The 20,406-nt window shown below is 42.1% G+C and overlaps 1 protein-coding gene across 4 annotated transcripts in view; it reads left to right on the forward strand.

Annotated features, from left to right (window-relative positions):
- Nucleotides 1–20,406, forward strand: part of rbms3 (RNA binding motif, single stranded interacting protein) — a 253,939-nt gene that overhangs the window by 127,528 nt on the left and 106,005 nt on the right. For all 4 annotated transcript variants that reach the window (XM_070921153.1, XM_070921154.1, XM_070921155.1 and 1 more), the window contains 2 exons: nt 229–287; nt 16,018–16,109. In XM_070921153.1, the coding sequence (XP_070777254.1) occupies nt 229–287; nt 16,018–16,109 (151 nt within the window). The remainder of the gene's footprint in view (nt 1–228; nt 288–16,017; nt 16,110–20,406) is intronic.

Here is a 20,406-nt window from a genome sequence, read left to right on the forward strand (position 1 = left end):
TTTGAAGTCAGCCATAAACATAATGTTATTAACCTCAAGTGATTTCTCTTTCCAATGGCTTTTGACATTTATGCTACTTTGCAAATTTCTAGTTGCAACTAAATGGCAGAGAATATGGAAAATAAGACTTCTACTTCAACCACGGGATGGCAGCCTTAGTGAACTGCTCACCAGTCAAAGGTCCTGTGGAGTCAAAAACACTAAATTTAATTTCTCTTGTCTTTACAGGTATGGAAAAATAGTGTCAACCAAGGCCATTCTGGATAAGAATACCAACCAGTGCAAAGGTAAGTCATTTGTTTGTCTGTCTGTCTTGTACACACACCTTGTTTTAGTGCACCAGCTATCACTCTTTAGACTGTGTCTTGTCACGGGAACGGCAATCCAAGCCCCTGCGTAAATTTAGACGTCAGCAGAGGAAGCCTTGTGCTGTAAATCAGTGATTTAGCGGGTAGCTGGCTTAACGCTGCAGGAAGGCTTCCAGTAAACAACCTGCTCTTGGATGGTGCTGCCCTGCTTCAGAGGATAAGCAGGCAAGCAGCCACTGTCTCGGCCCCTCCCTATCTCCTCTTCGATTTCCTGTTTTGTCGTATGGAAAACAATCTTTTGGAAAGTGTGTTCCTGTAAAAGGTCCATTAGTGTCTTCACAGTAAATGGTGCGCACATGCAGCGATGACATTAGTGGCTCATTTGAAATGATTTCTGTTGCGCACACGCTGCATGCATTTACATGCTTGAACATACACACGTACTGGACCAATTAGAGGGCTAACAAGCTAGTCGGGATTAGATAAACGTTAATTACCATCATTGTCACACTCACCTTCTTGGGGTCTTGGCTCTATTTTCACTTCAGCCACCTGCCTCGCATGGCTGTAAATACATTTCACATGCTTTTCTGTTTTTTGTATTGCCATCAGTTGCTAATGATCAAGACCAGCTTAGTCTTCAGTGAAGAGAGTGAGAGAGAGGGAGAGAGGGGGAGAGAGGGGGAGAGAGAGGGAGAGAATGGAGCGATAGAGCGATGAGGAAAAAAAAGATTAGTGTGTTACTTGCCCTGAGGTGTCTGGCAGCACTGTTTAAGAGCTATTGAAGTTCCATCAATACTTTTAATTGCTTTTTGTGGTTTTCCGGGCTCAGAAGTGTGGCCTTTCAAGGTGAAGCTGCCTTCTTAGCCCTGCCCCACACCTGAGTTTATCCTGCCAGGCATGCTCTGGGTCAAAATGTTGAGGAAAAGAACCTCTGCCTTTTAGAGGATAGAAAACGAGGGCTGATTATCTTGACAGGTCCTTTTTTGTGAGTCCTACGGGCTATTAAAGACAAGACTGGATGCATGTTAGTAGAAAGGGTGTATCTTCAGGTCACAGGACACAGCGCAGGGTGGATTAAAGAGGAGAGGAAGGTTAGGCAGATTGAGACAGGAAAAAGAGAAAAAAAAGAAAAGAGGTAAAACATTTTCAATCTATGTGATGAAAGAAATAGACTGTGCTCGATCACAGTTTATCCCTCTCAGTGTCCAGCTGACCTGAGTTATGCACAGCACAGAAAAATCAGCTCAGCTTAGCACTGTGTTATGTGGGAGACAATGTTTCCCATAAGTCACCCTCTTGGAATGCAGCGCTGCTGAGATGCCAAAAAGCAAATATAAGCAGACGTATTTTATGAGTGGAAAGGATGGTGAGAGAGAAGGAGGTGGACAGAGGGGAGATGTGTACGAAGAGGAAGAAAGTGTGCAAGGGGAAGGGCTGAGTAACCTTGTAGAAAAAATTACAGTTCTTTAGTGTTTGAAAGACGAGTAGAGGACAAAAGAAACTGCACAAAAACATAATTTCCGCTGCTACAACTCCACATCTCTCCCGTGCATGTCTCACTGTCTCCTGAAAGGTGAGCAGGTATCAAAACATAAACCAGCCAAGCAGGCGTACTGAAGCCTGATGGGCTGGCGTGCATCTGCGCTCCTGGTAACAAAGCGAAATCAACACATCACCCTGATCTAGTCACGCATTGTTTCCAGTCATCTGACCCCCTGACCCCGACACTTGTTTAAATGTCAGAGCAGCAGCTTATCACCACGTGCCACCCTCACACAGCGAGCACCCCTCTCCTCCGTCTCTTCTCCTGCTACACCTCCTCTCCTCCCCCTTGTGTTATTTGTGTTTAGTTCAGCTCAGTGAGCGCACTGCCAAAACAACGTGAGAAAAATAGGATAGAAAAGAGGTCAGGACCAGTCATCTCTGTGAGAGACCTAGCGTGAGAGAAAGATCGACAATCAGCCAATGGAAAACAAAGAGGGTAACATATCTCGTACTCACTGACTAACTTCTCTACTCTACTATTATCCTTTCCCTCCCCTTCATTTTATTATAATTCAAAAACTTTTGATTTAGCTTGACTTTATATATCGTAAAATGTACCTGGCAGGATGTGATTTATTCTGCCAATAAAGAAAAACCTTCACAAAAAATTTATACAAGTAGAGAAAAGACAGAGTGAGAGTAAGTATGTGTATGTGTATAAACTAATCTGCCAGCTCATTCGTGTGTTGCACAGTGTAGTATAGTCACCATTAGGCCGGGTTCGTACTGACATGAGTACTGCATGAAAAAACGCAGCCCCCTCATTAATTTCAATAAGTCCATTGCATCCACACAGCAACTTTTTCCACAGCCCAATATGATGTCATCTTCAAGGTCCTACTTTGGCCAATCAAATATGTACAAGCACACATTCCTGGTAGACCACTGTAACATGAATGGTGTATTTGATGAAAGAGTTTTCAAGTCCCGTCTCACAGGATTATTAACCACTATGCAGTGTTTTGGCATCTAATAAGCTTTCAAATTTGAGCATATTAAATCAGCAAAATGTCAATCCATGATTTGTTGCATCTTAATCAAATAAAATACATAATTTATAAAAAATCCAATGGATGAAATTGCAGCAAGGAACCATGCCGAGAATATGTAATTGGTTACTTCATGTAGCACAGGTTTATAGATTTTTGAACTTATTAGAACTGGGCTAAGATTTTGTTGAAAAGTTTTTTAGACATATTCAGTTTGTTATATTTAAACATGTTGCAAGTTCAGGATTGCAGGTTTGACAGGATCTCCTGAACATATTTCTTGGCAAAAGCTGTACAAAAACAGTTCGATTTTCATATAAACTATAGTGTTATTGCGCAGGTTTACAAATTAGATGCCACCACAGCTTGTTTCCCTGAGCCTACAACCCACATTAGTGCATAACTACTGTTGGGATGCATAGGTGTATGTTTGTGTACCTTTACATGCATCTATGTATATACAAGAATTTCACTCTTCTTTAATACGTAAACGTTAAATGCTGATGAATGCCTTTCTACAGCAGACGTCTTTCATTTGTTGTGTTGATAGAAACGCTTATAAAAAGAGTGAAACTGAGTAGGAGAGAGATGATAGGAAGATGGGTAGCTGGTGATACGTGAGATGGAATAGTGAGCGTGGGAGTGGAGGCTGTCTGTTGTGGAAAAGCAGAAAGCAGAAAAGCAGTGATGACGCTTTTTGTACTTACAGGTCAGATGTTAGGGAAATGCGTATTTTAGTGTGCATACAAACATGAACCAACACAGGTACAGCACCCACGCGCAAACATGAACACATTGTTTCCCCGCCACCATACATCTATCCATACATTTCACTTAGTAGACGAGTGTGTGTAAGTGCTGTAAAGCCCTGTTTGAAGTACCACATCACAAAAACTACACACTAAGACCATGTAATACACCTCTCCCACGCACTCAAACACAAAGGGCACACTCACACACACACACACACACACACACACACAAAGACTAATCGTAGCGCCTCACACACTCCCTATCCATCTGCCTGAGGTGCGTTAGGCTCTTGCAGCAGCAGCGGCCATGCAACAGATCTATCAATCCTCTTCCTAACATCACAGCGTGTGTGCCTGCCTGCCTGTCTGCCTGTTCTGGCTGCTCTGCTCCACCACCGCACCACGCAGGCCTTTCAATGAGCCTCTCTATCTTCCCAGCGCTGACTCACTCCCTCGCTCCCTACCTTACTCTATGACACACGCACATACAGGCTCCCAGGCACACACACTCATACTCTAGCAAGAATACACAACAGAAGCATATAAACTGTGCATGCCGATAAACACACACACACACACACACACACACACACGTGTTTTGCATGTAGCCCAGTTCAGAGAGAAATGGGAACAGGAAGTTGTGAAAGGGCTTTAGGGCTGTCAAGCGCTGTGGGTAAGAGGAGGCATTCAGCTCTTCATCTCTCTCTTTCTCGCGCTCATGCTCCTCCGCATTCTCACACTGCTTCTCTTCCCCTCTCTGTCTCTGTTTTTCTCTCCTGTTCTCATTCTCTGTCTATCTATATATCTGTCTCTGCACTTTCACATTTACTGTAGAAATACAGCAGAGATTTGGGGTTTGCATCACAGACTGAATGGGGGATTGAGGATGGCAGAGAGAGCAAGAAAAGGAGTAGACTGCGAGAACCCAAAACCGCTCATTTGCCATCCATGCCCACAAGGGCCTCTTAAAAGGCAGCGGCGGCATTTGAAATAAAGCAGGGCTGACCGAATGGAGACATTTTATTTTTCCTGCCAGAGCCCAGAGGCAGAGGAAATGACCTCAGCCCTTTAAAGGACCTCCGTTTCCTCCTCAACCGCTGGGAGATAAGGCTGCGCCGAGATTCACCGGTCTGACTGGCGCTCTGCCGCGACGGACCACCGCACTGAATTGTGGGAGATAGATTAGATGAGAAGATACTCTCTTGTGGCTGTGTGTTACGGCAGTTTGTTGTTGTGCATTTCTTTGCCCTGTAACTTGCCATCCATTTTGTATGAGGATGCTAAAAACTCACAAGGGCATTACATAAACTTGCATCTTGAAAGAATTACTGTCGCCTTTACTCTATTATGTGGGTGTCTCGATGTAAAACATACTAACTTCCTATTTTGTCCTAACAAATATCCAAACATTTGATTGTAAAGATTAAAGCAACATATATGTTTGATTGAATACCCACCTGAAATTTTTTTTTATTTACAGCAGAATGTCCTTGCACACTTTACCTAAACTGTAGACACGCTGAACTCCTTCCCTTTTGAATACTGAATCAATTTTTCCGAGCAGGGCTGTCTCTGTATGGTGCAATTTAAAAGCCTGTCAGAAGCTTGACCATTACAATCTGAAGCATCCCTTGCCCTTACCACAGGATCAGCCTAATGGAGAAATATAGGCAATGTTGCATTCTATAAAAACAGATTTATTGCTGCATCAGTGCCTGAGTGGAGTATTGCATGACTGCAAGCATAAGTGCTATTGATGAATGAGGTGACGCTCTCCAAAAAGGCCTGTTTTTCATTGTCATGTGCATGTGTATCTGTGTGTTTGTGATGAAAAGGGGGGAGGGGGGGCAGAGAGTGCTTTTTGCATCCGTTATTGGTTTCTCATTAGAGGGCTGAGATATAAACATTTGTCTATGTTGTACATGGTGCCGGCGCAATTAAGGATTCTCTTTACCGCCCCCTCTGCCCTTTGAAAGTGAATTATGTGCAGACGAGAATCTCGACTGAAGTGTGGCCAACAACAGACCTGTCCAAATGCCTCTGTTCCCTCAAAGCCATTCCAGAAAGAGGCGAGATCAGCTGAAGGAGAGAGGGAGAGAAAGCATGTGCCGTTTCCTGCTTGCGTTGTGTATTAATGACTCTAATTAGCAATAGCTGAGGGATAATCACATTGATTTGGACAGATTCAGCATGCAGACCCTCATTGGATAACACCCGCAGCCTTTGTTAGCACCCCTCAGTCACACACACACACACAAACACACACACAAAATCCCTTTTCCCTCCTTTATTCTTTCCTCCTCCGCCCCCTCAATCTCCATTCCACTAAGTTCCAAGTTGGCTGTTCACAGAGTAAGCATCTGATTGGCCAAGTTTGTCGTAAATAGAAGCAGCCGGGCCATCAGCGCTGCATTCCTTGAGCTCTGACCTTTTGTACCCCCTCCACTTCCTGTGCTGCTTTTGCATGCAGTGTGGTCGTCATCTGTATATGTGTGTGTATTTTTAATGATTGCGTGTGTGCGGTAGAGGTCGCGGTGAGGTGAAATCCAGGAGCCACAGAGTCATGGATCAGAATAGACCAAGGTTTCCCAAGAGTATTTTTGCACACAGATCCATTGCAAATTTGGGGAATTTGTTCATTTCTGAAGTGTTATTGTTGACTGTCTGTCTTCTGGATCCAAACAAAGACAGAAAAATATGAAATAAATTTCAACAAAGTACAAACAGACTCTTGGAAGTCTCTGTTGCAGATTGTGTCACCACCATGGCTTTCTTCTCTAGTCATTGGCTCCACTTTCTTGTCTAGTTTGTTGACAAATGTCTCAGAGGGCACTGGTGGAAGGTGAGGGGGCGTACTCCCAGTCATCTCTTATCCTGGACCTAACCCGTGGATGGCAGGGGAACCACAATGCGAGATATGGCCTTCCACTGGGCTGCCAAGGCCCTAGCCCCTTGCACATCCCCTGACTAATGATCATACCCTTGATTAGTTAAGGAAGGCATAAATCATAACTGCAATGAAGAGGAAGGCTAGCTGGGGGCGGCCAGGCCGTTCCTCATGAATGACTAACAGATGCAAGACAAAGGAAATGGGCTGCATAGTTGTTCAGAGGAATGGGACACTTAGTCTTTGTCCAAATTTTAACGTTTGTCTCTACCTGGAGATTTTGTCCATGTTCCGAGTGGGCTTGATCATCATTGATCCGGCCTTGTTCAAATATTTAGCCCATCGTCTCGTCTCGCTGGTGGTGCTTTCAGGCCTAGTACCTGACGTGATTACATTGCTTATTACAAACTGCTGCTTAAACAGGGTTAACATGGTGGCGCACAATATGGCACCCAGCATGAATACTAAAGTTAGTAATCTCCAGGTATATTTGAAACGATGGAAGAGCAGGTATCTTAAGATACTCTATAGGTGAAGTGAAAGAGAAGTGTGAACGCAGGACTGCACCTGCTCCTTGTGTATAGATGTGGTTATACTGCTTGTGGCATTTTCACATCAACGGGTACCATAATGAGCAGCTATTCAAGGTTGTTTGACATTCTAACCTGAGTGTATGTGTGTGTGTACAACTGTGGGCGCATTACTATGAATACACAGTATGTTAACATGCGTGGTTGTGTGTGTACTGCCATGTGTGTGTATGCTGGAATTTACAAGTGTATGTTTGCTTGTGGACTCGTAAGTGGTAGTGCTTAGCAGTGTGAGTGCATGTGTGTGAATATACATGGTGGTTTGCGCGTGTGAGTCTGTGTGTGTTTGGTCTTTGAGATATCCGTGTGAGTGAGGGTTTTGTATAGCCACTCAGTTTTTTGCCACGGGTCTCATTTTAACAACCTCTTGACAAGTAATTAACACCCTTCAGGTCTCAAACCTTTCTCGAGTGCTCTTCACATGTTGCACCAAACACATTGGGGTTTTTGCTATTAAGCAAGCAAGCTGATGGTGCTATCAGGGAGGTGAACAGTGATGCAATTTACATAACTGAATGAAGACCATGTCTGCACAGTTTCAGAGACTTTTTATTTTATTTCTTTCACAAAATGTTCACCCACTTTAACCTCCTAAGACCTGGCATCCACATGCGTGGACATCACATTTTGGGTTATACCATAATACTTAATTCTGCTTATATCGAAATTCAAAATTGTCCCCGTATGCGGAACCACATCATGTCAACAGATGATGCTTAGTTTTTATACTTATCAGGTCCCAATAAGCCCAAATAGCAAAGAGAAATTAAGATAGAGCTTGGGTCTTAGGAGGTTAAATCAGGGAATGGCAGCAATGAGTAGATATTTATGTGTGAATACTTTATTTTTGGATGCCTCTGCAGGTTTGTGAAGGTAATCTAGAAGCTATGTCTTGTAAAAGCACACTCCATTTGTCTTGATACCATTTTTTAGCACCACGTTGTGGATTGCAACCAAACTATCGGCCTCTCTTCTAACAAACACATATTTTAAATAGTGTCTCAACTGCCATGCTGAATTTAGAGCTGAAGATGTAGTAGAAGCCATATGGTGCTGTGCTATACCTAATGACTCTGAATAGATTTTAATTAATTAAGGGGAAAAAGAAGAAAACATATGAAGAGTAAAATGAAAGAAAGGAATGCTGAGATAGAGAGGAAATCATTATTCTGATACTATATGTTAAATACAAGATTTTACCTGTAAATTAATCTGACGTAGTATTTCACGTTGTTGCCAAATGATTGCTGTGTGATTTGACATTCACAACACAATTAGTTTCCAAAGAATTGCAGAAAAGGAGTGAATGTGTTGCTACAGTAGCATCAGGGTTGCATGAATGTTAAACAGATTCATACCTAACGTGCATCCAATCTTTTTTGCAACTATATGCATCAATTCTGTAGGTGCGTCGCTGTTGTACAGAGCTCATCTATAACACTTGCACAGATACTGGATGAGGAATTTGTTTTTTCAACCTCCTGTTCAGTTTGTCTTCAGCACAATGAGCTGCCAGTGGCCCCATTGGCCCTGATCCCTGGCACTTTGCCGGGCAGCGACTGCAGCTCTCTGACAAGGACACTCCCACACCTGTGAGAGAAGATGACAAGAAATACAATACAGCCAATAGGCTTGCCGCTTCAGCCCGAGACGAATGCCTTAGCTATAAATCCATGTTGCAGGGTTGATAAATTAATTGCCTGTACCGCTATCTCCTCGCCAGTGTCTAATATAGAAGAGCTCTCTGTGAGAGTTATTTTACAACAAATGGGTATTGTCTCCAAGCACAAGGCAGGCAGGATGGTGACACTGGACACAGTAAATGAGGGATCTTTATTTTGAGTAGTTCCAAGAGCTTCAGTCTGTGGGTGCATGAAAGTCAACAATGTTTTGCATGCATTTGTGCGTGCATGTTTTTGCTAATTTACTTTCATTTTAATTGTACCTCATCCCCATCTCATGTGTGTAGAAACATTATGTGGATTTGGAGCTGTGTTTGGATGGAAATGCGGTTGTTGATTTTATAGGATGTCAGAAGTCGACGAGGCTGCGGTATCATTTGGGAAGTGTTGCCTCATGACTTGTCACTTCTCTGTGGTGTTAATGCTCTGACAGCAGTGATGTGGTCAGAAGTCTCTCGCCCAAAGCAAACATTTTAATGCCCAACATTAAAAAAATATATGCATTGCAGATGTTTCTCTGTGGGATCCTTTAGCTGAAAGATAGATTTATTATCCTCCCCTGTTTGCTCACGTTCCCTCACATGCACACACACAAACAAGAAAGTTGGAGGTCACACACAAGTATTTGTACACAACCATTCAACAAACACACAGGGACAGAGACACACATTCGTGCACACACACCACCACATGGTTTAGTGGAGGGTAGCCGCAAAATGTATCATCAGTCAGCTGCTGGTGGTGCAGGATAAATGGAGGAGGACAGAGGAATGCAGTTCCAGTGAGGATGCTCTTCTCTGGGTTTGGAGTGTGACCAAGGTGGTCGTGACTTGGCCGCAGTTAGTCATGGATGCCATCTCGCTATTTAAAACCCCCGTGCTCTCCCTCAATGTTTGCACAGCTCACCACAGCTTCCCAAAACCATCACCCACCCTCCCTGAAGGAACAGCTCGTCAAACCCCCAAATGGACCAAAGACAGTATTAAATGGACAAGCAATAAAACAGCTCCTTTTCATTCATGTATGTATGTAAGTAATAGTAAGTAGCTGTGTCACTTTAACTTATAATCATTTACGTTATCAAATCATATTTTATTTGTATACAATTGATCACTTAATCAGTAAGTGTAATACATTTCAGAATATGGAGAAAATGACTCATCACAATATAATCATCACAATATCCCTAGGCCTTAGGTCAGATTGTTTATTTTGTCCAGTCAACAGTCCAAAACCCCAAATTGTTTAATTTACAATTTAAAAAAAGAGAAAGCAGTCCTAATAAAACTCACTAGTGCTGAAACAGTTAATTGATTGATAGATACAAATAAAAATGATAAAAATAATCATCAACAATTTAATTAATCAAGTAATTGTTTAGTCATTTATCATGGGAAAAAAATGAAATATTTCCCAATTTGTTGCTTTTCTGTGTTTTATATCTTTGTTAACTGAGTATCTTTGGGCTTTGGACTGTTGGTCTGACAAAAATAACATGACACCACCAAACGATTGTTGTAAAAAAATGTAAAAAAAATCAGAAAATGATCGATTCTCAAAATCTTCATCAATTAATTAACTATTGATCAACAACTGTATTAATTGACTAATTATTTCAGCACTACATACTACTGTATATGCAGTATTCACTGGCAAATATACAAATACAAAAGTCAAATGCAGGCATTTGTTCACGCACATGTATACCTGCAGTGCGAAGGCAGGGGGAGGGCAAAATTATCCACATACTGGAGGATGGAGCTAGAAGGCTGTACCATAAGTCATAGAATCATATTGCAGGCATTGTTATGCATATTTGTCCATTGAGTGGCCTATCTATCTCCTCCATTAACCATAATTACTTTTATACATGCAAAGTACGAATTATTAACATACGTGTAACCACAATGAGTAATCACACATGTGCAACAGCAGCTTCTTGATGACTCACAAGGACGTAAACAATTATACTGTTTGCCCCGTTCACCATTGTAATGCTCTGTTACTTGTCGTTGATTCATTATTCATACTTAGGGCATTATTATTCCATTGTATGCGGTGTAAAATGGGATCATTAGCGCTGAATATGAGAATGTGAAAAATGGAAATATTGGGGAAAATTGTGGTGGATATGGTGGGTAGGAAACCCCAAACAATCCCAACTATTAGCAGATAAAGAATGGTAATATCCCCAGAAGTAATTAGGATTAGCATAATTTGACGGTGCATGAATGATGCATGGATGATTGATACGTCGATACACACACTGTAATGAGTCCCTTATCTCCACACTCCGCTGAAGACTTTTGTGTGGAGCGTAGCCCGAGGTGCCATCTACTGTAGTTCTAGACCCTCCGCGGGGGGACTATGTTAGGAAGAACCCTGCCTCTTAGACACACATTCATAGACACACAGTCACTGGGGTTACAGTAGAATAGAAGCAGTGGTAGCATAGCACCATCCTGTAGTAACTGATTGAAGATGGTTCTTTTATCTTGACAGGCTCCCTGTTAGAGCCAGACCAGGATATATGATATGGCAGCTCATGTTCTCTTTATTCCTCTCAGAGAGACAGTCAGTGTGTCTGTACAGACAGTATGTGTGTATGTGTGTGTGTGTCATCCTGCCAGTGTGCTTGTGTGTAGCCTATATACCGTATGTGCTGGAGCTACACTGTGTGCATATTAGTGTGCAGCTGCACAGCATTATCAGCAGCCACGCATGTAGCCAGTCACTTTGAGCTGCTTTTAAGTGACAGCTATCGATTGGATGTTTGTGTTGTTGCAGAGGCTTCAAAGCAACACCTTGCCCTCTGCATTCCACTTGAGAAAGTAACTCTAGAGTACCCGCATTGAATACAGCAGCAGTACAGCATGTACTTAGCTTCAGAAACACATTCTTCAAGCAATATCGGCTTGCATCTGTGTGTGTGTGTGTGTGAGAGATGTGATGCCTTAAATTAAGTGTAACGTTTTGTGACCCTGATGCTTCTTCGCAGCCTAATTGACTTTTTCTTCAGCTCAGTGACTAACCAAGGGTGAGTGTAACATACAGTAAATGCACTTGTAAACATATGCACTCATAGACACAGTACCTGGTAATTCTGTATACACTTACATACAAACCTATACAAACCTAGTCTAGAAATTATACAAAATACATTTTCTCCATCGCTGATGATATTAAGCCATGTTGATGGTTTTAGTTTTATTTGGCCAGGTAATAATATATTTGTCTCAACAGTAAGATTTCTGTCTCAACCCCAATACAATGGAGGTGAATGGATTTTTTTATGGTGCTCACAGCATTGAAAAATGACAATTTTACAAAATTCAACAGCAGTGTGTCTCTCCTAGAAACAATGTCCAAATTACTCTGGATAATCCACAGATCGCATTGTGAACAGCTATAACAGTCCTTATAATGAAGTCGAACTGAAATTAAAATTAATTTTTGCTACGAAATCAGTATACACACACACACACACTTGGCGTTTGTTATGACCTGTGTACTTATTTGGTCAAAATTGTAATTACCAAAGTTTTGACAGTTGAATCAGTCCTGCAGTTAACAAGCTAGGCTAACTAGAGTCCAATTTCTCATTGGAATGCACTTAATACGTCTTTAATTGCTAACGGTACATAACCACCAAAAAAAGCGGGACACCAACCCCGGCGCTGTATAAACCTATACTTTACTCGTTAAACACTGAGGATGAGTCAGACTGACTTAGTTCACCTCAAGTATTGAAGCACAGGAGCTCAGACACATATACGAAGACTGAATTTTCCATAACTTCCACAGCGATTCTGCCTGATAAAAGCACAAATAGAGACTTAAGAATGTTCCATGTCTCTCAATTATTGTTCTCTTTTCCAACAAAACAAGCCTTTAACAGTTTTATCCTGGGGCTACAGATCAAACATTCCACATTACACAATCATTATGCATATATCATCTACAATAACTGCACAGGGGAAGAGCAAACTATCTGTTACTGGAGGCAGCTAGCTGAGTGTCAATTCAGTCTTCATCAGTGCATTCAGCTGACCCCAAATAACCCCTTTCTTCACTCTGCCTCTCTTTTGTACACACCCTTTCTCTCACTCTCTTTCTCCCCATCTTCCCCTCACTTCTTCCTCCAGAGCGGCCTGAATATAGGTCAGCATTTTCTAAAATCCTCATCCTGCTGAAAGTTTGATAAGTGCACTCGAGGTGGTAGTGGAGTGAATATTATATTTGTAATTGGGGGTCCCAAGTATCCACCATTGGAATATTCTGGTTATTAATTCTGTGTGGTTCTCTTAATGTGCTGTTAATATGTTCTTAGATCTAAAGACACTGTGGCCTTCACTGTGTTTAATGTGTCAGGTTACAAATTACCCAAATTACAAAAAAACACCTACCTCTGGTGGTATCTAGCCATGCAGGTAGTTTTGTCTTCATCCCAGTGCAATTGATGTGAATGGAATTTGGTTCATGGTGCTCACAACATTGAAAAATTGCATTTAAAAAATTCAAAAGCAATATGTCTTTCCAAAAACAGTATCCTGGTTGCTCTGGATGTTCCACCTCACTGTGAAGAGAGAAACACGGACGTGTGACACATTAAAGGAAAAATCCTGAATACAAAATAAGTGGAAAAAGAAAAAAACGAATTAGTATAAAAATGATATGAATCACATGCTATAGCCTTCGCTGACACCAGATCTCAACCTAACTGAAAACCTATGGGAGAATTTGGAGCGATGTGTTACTGCGAATCCATCACTGTCAGCAGCAGAGATCCTGAGGATAGCGGCCATGATGAACTTTCTTAATCAAGCTGACTAACATCAGAAATTTACTGGACATAAATGGTTTCTAAGTAGGCTCCAAGTGGAGTTTATAAAAAGGAACCTGCATTATATTATATATGCCTATGATGAAAAACTATGGCCATGCTTAACTGTTATAGATACCGTTATAATAATTTCACAATTTATAGACAGCAGGAGATTTGAACTGTGGAGATTACACTCCACTAAAGGTGCCAGAGAAAGAAGTGTCAAAAACTGTCCAAGAAGTGCTTTCCATGTGGTTTGCCCTTTGCACAGCACTCTCCTCCACCATCATCAAAACACCAAAAGAGGAAATATATTTTGGAAGAATGGTGTTCATCCGTCCAGCTGAGACTCTGCGGTCTACGCTACAGCACATTGAAGCTGTGATGGTAGTTTGTGGTGGCCAGACACCTTACAAAGACACTTCACGTTGGTAGTTTGTCACCCATGTGTCGTCCCATGGAAAGTGTTCACAGCTTGGTCTGTGTATTAGCCACAGCAACAGGGAGACTGTCTCTGAAGAGACACGTTGCTGTGAGTTTCACAGCCTTCGTTGTATTTGAGAGCAGGCTGAAATCTCAGACGGATCACAAAATAAAATCCAAACTATCTGCATGGCAACATACCGCTGAAGGCTGACCCTCTACATTAAAATACATTTTTATAAGCTGCTCTTATGTGAGTCAAGCTTTGCTTTCTTAAAATAGCGATTAAATTTGTGAATGTATAGGTTTACTAATGCGGTTGAATGCACTGTCTACTTGCTGCCTCTTTAAAAAATAATCATTGATAGCATTTCCTTTTTAAAGAAATGGTTCAGTTTCTCTGGCTGTCGCTTGTATTTGAAACTGAGCTTTTCACTCTCGCTCTTCATATTTCCACAATTAAAGACCCACCCCTCCCAGCCCCACTCTAACAGCTGGCCATTAATCAGAACTCGCACTCGATTTCTCTTCCGCCACAGGTTATGATTTTCACATTACTCCACACTGCTTCACCGCCATCCGACGGGAAAATGACCCAAACCCCCCCACCCCCTTAACACACGTAGAGACATACCTCGAATGTCTTAGAAAGTGCGATTTTTGCTGTTTTCAAACTGCACACGGGCGACGCATGGTGAGAAAGTAAGGTGTTACGTGTTTGTGTGTATGCGTGTTAGTGTATAATCGTTTGAAACATGATGGGGTAACCACAGCGGCGAGTCTCCCCCCATCTCACACCCATTATCCTTTGCTAATTACACTTTCCTTCTGAAACAGTGGATCAGAGGGCACCATTGACTGCTTTTAATCTGCCACCAAATTTTAATTAACACAGACGTGACCCCCGTCTCCGATACATCCCGGAGAACGTCGGGATCACAATAACTCATAAATCACAGCCGCAGATTTCATTCCCTCCGCTTTCCTCTGGTGATGAATTTCCAGATGGGGGCTGGTGGCTGTTAAAGTCGGGAAAAATATGAGAGAGCGAGACGGAGAGTGTGTTAGAGACAGAGAGACAGAGGAAGACGGTAAGATGGACAAAAAGGCTACATTTGTGAGGAATTCAATTGAGAGTTTATGCGTATGAGAGACGGAGCTGAAGAAAGAGAGAGAGAAAAGGCAGCTTCTCTGGTATGCTGTCAACCTTTGAGAGATTTGTTACCGGGGAGAGGATTATGGAGGCTGAGAAATGGGGTTGTGTTAATATACCGGGTGTTGAGGAACATGACGTGTGCCAACTTCACAGTCTCTGGAAATCAAAAGGCTGAAGTGAAAACTGAAAATGACCCAGTGATGTGCTGAAGAATTAGTTGATACGTCTCTCTGTGTATGTTAGTGTGTACATGTGTGTGATATTTCTTTAATCATCGACTTTCAATCATTGACTTTTCATAAATTACCATTACATGAATTATTCTACTTGGTGAAATTAATGCATATTAATCGTCATTAAGCTACAAACTACAAATAAGAATTTCTCAACAGCGATGGTCTGTATTCTTGATTTGCACGCCAGTCAGTGTTTGTGTGTTTTTGTTTGTGTGTGTTTACATATGCATATGTGTGTTCGTGTGTGTGTGTGTGTGTGTGTGTGTGTGTGTGTGTGTGAGTGTGTGCGCGTGTGAGTGTGTGCGCGTGTGTGCGTGTGTGCGTGTGTGTGGAGGTGGAGGTGGGCAGGGTGCTGGGGTTTGTTATTACTAAATCGCTCATCCATGCTTCTAATTAAGATGCATAGCATCCCCTATGAACGTCAGTGTCGCTAATTATCAAACAATGTAGTGCTCACCAGATATGAGAACTGGCAGCCTCTGTAGTCATGTTACCAACCTATTACTGCTACAATTACCAAGTGCCTGTCAGTCTCCTTGTTAGTCATCTGCCTTCATTTTTTCTTTACTAATGCCTGTCCTTTTTTCTTTTTACTCCCCCCCCTTTCTTTTCTCTCTCCAGGCTATGGCTTTGTGGATTTTGACAGCCCAGCTGCAGCACAGAAGGCCGTGTCGTCTCTCAAAGCCACCGGGGTGCAGGCCCAAATGGCCAAGGTAAGCAGTGTTTAAAAACAAGTTAGCATCGCCACCTCCTCTTGCATTATCATTAGCACTTTGTTGCGCTTTCAGCTCCCTCCAGGGATTTAATATCGTACACTTAACACACTTAATAGTTGTTGATGGATCTGAAAAGCTCCCACATACAAACTGGTTTTGTCCATAAACCCAGTTTTATAGAAAGTCATTTTCCACAGTGCTTTGCTGTTTAATGACAGACGTCTTCCCTCTAATATAAGACGACTCTTAAATGTGGGTTTGTAACTGCATTTGTGCATCGTTATTTGACAAGTGTTCGGGACTGTGGTGCAAGTAGGTCTGTTTTATCTTACAGACACTTGTGTGACAGTGCAAAGCTGTTGTCTCATACAATCCAGTATCAAGACTTTGCTTGTACATGTGTGACTCCTTTGTTTCAAGTGGTTATGTGGACTAAGTGTGAGAGTATGTGTGTGTGTGTGTGTGTGTGTTGCATTATTCCACGGCAAACTAACTTGGTTGCTAGCGTGTAAGCTGGCACTGCTGTAATTGAAGTTCGACCAGCCGCTTGTCCTATGTTGTGCAGTATTATTAACCCACTAAAGTGGAAGCAGATGAGACAGGCTGTTTCAGCAGTACAAAGAGGGCCCCAGTGAGTTGCACAATAGAGTAGGTTGACAGACATAGACACATGGAGAGGTAAAAACACACTGACAGGGTATGTACTTATTCACCATTTAACCTTAGAGTCTTGTATTGTATATTAACATTGTGAATAAATGTTGATTGTTACACATTTGGCTGTCTTTCAGTTTTAGCAGATTGTCAACTGGCCGTTAGCTATACCCCAAAGAACTGTGGTCCCAGAACAGGAACATCAGTGATATTGTAGTGTATGTCAACCCTCAGTCGAGGCTAGCAGTGATCATGCTGTCCTTTTCTCATTTTTCTTTTCTAAATTTTTCATTTCTTTGCTGACGGTACGGAGAATCATCCTAGACTGAAGCACAGCAGGGCCCTCTCTCCGGACATCTATGATAGACGAGCCCGCATGGCAAAATCAGGCTTTTGCATCAGCCGAAGATTTGCTGGTGTCAGAATATCTAAATAGGTGAACAAAATGTCAGTAGCATTAAAGCAATGAATATGGTGATTACTATGAGGGTACACTATGAGTGATTCTCTCAGACGAGATGGTCCGCATTTGATCTGATCCACAAATCCCCCCTTGAAGCCAAAGAAGCCCTGATGAGATGGAGAATGGCAGTGGCGCCAGTGAAGATGACAGAATTGATGATAACGATGAAGGTGGCAATTATTTTGATCAAATGGGATGAGATCTGACAGGAGGAGATGATATTCTGTGCGGTGCTCAGGTGTGCCATTTCTCAAATGCACCATTTGGCCGTTTCCTCTCCCCACCAGTGTCCTTCTTCCAATATTTATAAGAGGGCAGACTCTCAGAATACAGATAAGAAGCCGTGCTCTTTGCCCATCTCATTTTAAGACCACACTTTGCATTGCTCCCCTTTTCTCAGTCAATATTTTCATGAGAAAGGTCTTGTGTCCCAAAACAAAAGAGCTGACCTTTTTAAGAATGTTTGCTTGCATATGTGTGTGTGTGTATGTCTGTGTGTGTGTGTGTGTGTGGTGTGTGTGGGCACATTCACAAAATCATTTTCTATTAGCATATGTGTATAATAGTTTGTGTTTGAATGTCCCCTTGTTCTGTTCACACAAATGGAAAGGCCAGCACTCTGTGCTTTTATCACACTTGTGAGAGACATTAAGGAGTAGTTTGGTTTTATGGACTCCCTCTGCATCCCTCTAATGTCTCTTTACCAGGTATCACTACCATCACTCTGTCTGCTCCTCCTCTTTCATCTCACCTCCTCCTAGTTCTCTCTAACCCCCTTCTCTTTTGCTTAATGCTGTTTTCTCTGGCCATCTCTTTTTTCTCTATACGCACACACACACACACACACACACACACACACACACACACGCACACACACATACACAAATAAACACATTTGTATTCACATCCACCATGTGTTCCCCTGCCAAACATCCAATGAGTGCAATTTATTCCCATCAATAATTAACAGCAGGCTGTCTTTGTGTCTGCCTACCTGCCAAGGTGTCTCTGACACCCTCCGCTCTGTCATGGCGGAGCAGCATTTCCCTGGCGGGGCCGGATGAAAAACCCAGGTGTGCAATGAGGAAGGTGTAAATCACAATGACGATTGGTAACGCTGCAGACGACTTCCACAATAAGCGCATTCAGCCTCATTCTCTCACTCCCTCTGCTCCATTTTGTCACATATATCTCTCCACAACAAAGTAATAAACGAATAGCAAGCCAGAGGCTTTGAGCTCATTAAATAAAACCGTCACAGTAATCAAGTTGTGCCTTTTTTCCTGCCTTGACGCCATTAAAACACTTTTATTAAGGTGCCTTATTTTAAACACAGCTGCAAAGGAGGCATAAAGAGAGAAACGGAGGGAACGGGAAAGCGCCACTTGATTTCCGCTCATTCTTCCAATGTAACAGCCTGCTGTCTCTCTCCTCTTACCCCCCTTGGAATTTGAAATACCAAGGCAGCAGAGATGAAACATTGCCTTCCTTTTGTCTTGCCCTCCCCTGGGGATGGTGACAGCAAGAGGGAGGAGAGGAGCCATAATTAAGACACCTAAAGGACACTTCCCCCCTGCGCCTCCCTTCCTGTCACTCACCTCTACACAAGTCGCAGATAAGAGCACTTAGCATAGGTGTGTGTGTGGAGTGTGTGTGTGTATTTGAGTGTACATCTGTGTGAGTGCATGTTTTTGCGTGAACTTGACAGTGTGTATGTGTGTGACTGTGCTTGTGCATATATGATTACGAACACATAACATCGTATTATTTTGTGTTTATTCACTCAACCAAATACATTACAATACATTTGTTTGTTTGTATTTTCATATGCCTGCTTGTCTTAATGTGTACAAATACATAATGTTTGTATTTGAGCATATTTATCCACATCTGTTTTAGTGTGTGTGTGTGTGTGTGTGTGTGTGTGAGTGATTGTGTCTTCATTTTAAAAAATTGTTGTTTAAAATCAAAAGGTAACAAAATAAGTTTATGAAGATTATGTTTTACATTTATGAGTAATGCAAGTAGTATTTTTCTGATTTAATGGACAATAGTACTCCATCAATTTTGAACAAAGGGTTAATTTTAGGTTTTTTTTGGTTAAAGCCCTACTTTAAAGGAATTGATCGGCATTTTGGGAGATATGCTTATTTGCTTTCTTACAAAGAGTTGGCTGAGAAAATGAATACTACTGTCATGTCTGAGCGCTATATATGAAGCTAGAGCCCGGGGGTAATAAGCCTTGCTTAGCATAATGACTGGAAGCAGGGGAAAACAGCTAGCCTGGCTCTGTGTAAAGTCAAAGAATACCTCTACAAATTAAACAAGATTAAACAAACGAGATAGGTGTATTTTTGAACTGAGCCAGGCTAGCTGTTTCTCCCTCTTTCTAGACTATGCTTAGCTAAGCTAATCGCCTCTCAGCTCTGGCTCCATACTTAGAGCAAAGACGCGAGAGTGGTATTGATCCTCTCATCTAAGTGTATTTACCAAAATGTCAAACTATTCTTTTATCAATGATGGTTCAATATAAGCGACTATTTGGTCTGCTCTGTATGGAAGGATTATAGATCAAGACATCAAAGTCCACAGCGAGCTTTGCTCTGACAACACTGAAATGTTGAATAGCCTTTAAGTGGCAAATGATCGGATATCAGATAACACAACCAAATTTACATGTAAAAATCATAATCCATGCATTTAATAAAAATCACAAGACTATATCAATAATCAATTACAAACAAACACACCTCTTAAGTGCCTATGCTGCATATGTGTGTGTCAACTGTGTGTGCTGTGAGAGAGATATTGAGTGCAGGCACGTATTTGCCTCTTCACACCGTGGACTCTATTCTCTATGTCACTTTGTTCAGGTAGCTTTCCGAGCTGAGAAAACTGACACGTTGAGCAGACAGAATGATAACAGGTAAACGGCGCGTCTAGCTTCGCAGATGCAAACCTGTCAACCAGCCGCTGGCCTCACTCTCCACAGGCTGCCATTTTCCCCTTGAGCCAATCAGACTGAATTATGGGAAGGGCACCCTCGATTGTGGTGTCTGTGTCAGAGAGGTAATTCCGCCTGACAGCTGCTTGCTTTCAGACAACAGCCAGTCTTTATGGAAATCATCCCTCCCTATTCTCGCTGCAGTCGGCCTCTGCTGATAACAGCCCGAATGA

This window comes from Enoplosus armatus, chromosome 16 (assembly GCF_043641665.1).
Source record: "Enoplosus armatus isolate fEnoArm2 chromosome 16, fEnoArm2.hap1, whole genome shotgun sequence".
Classification (NCBI taxonomy): domain Eukaryota; kingdom Metazoa; phylum Chordata; class Actinopteri; order Centrarchiformes; family Enoplosidae; genus Enoplosus; species Enoplosus armatus.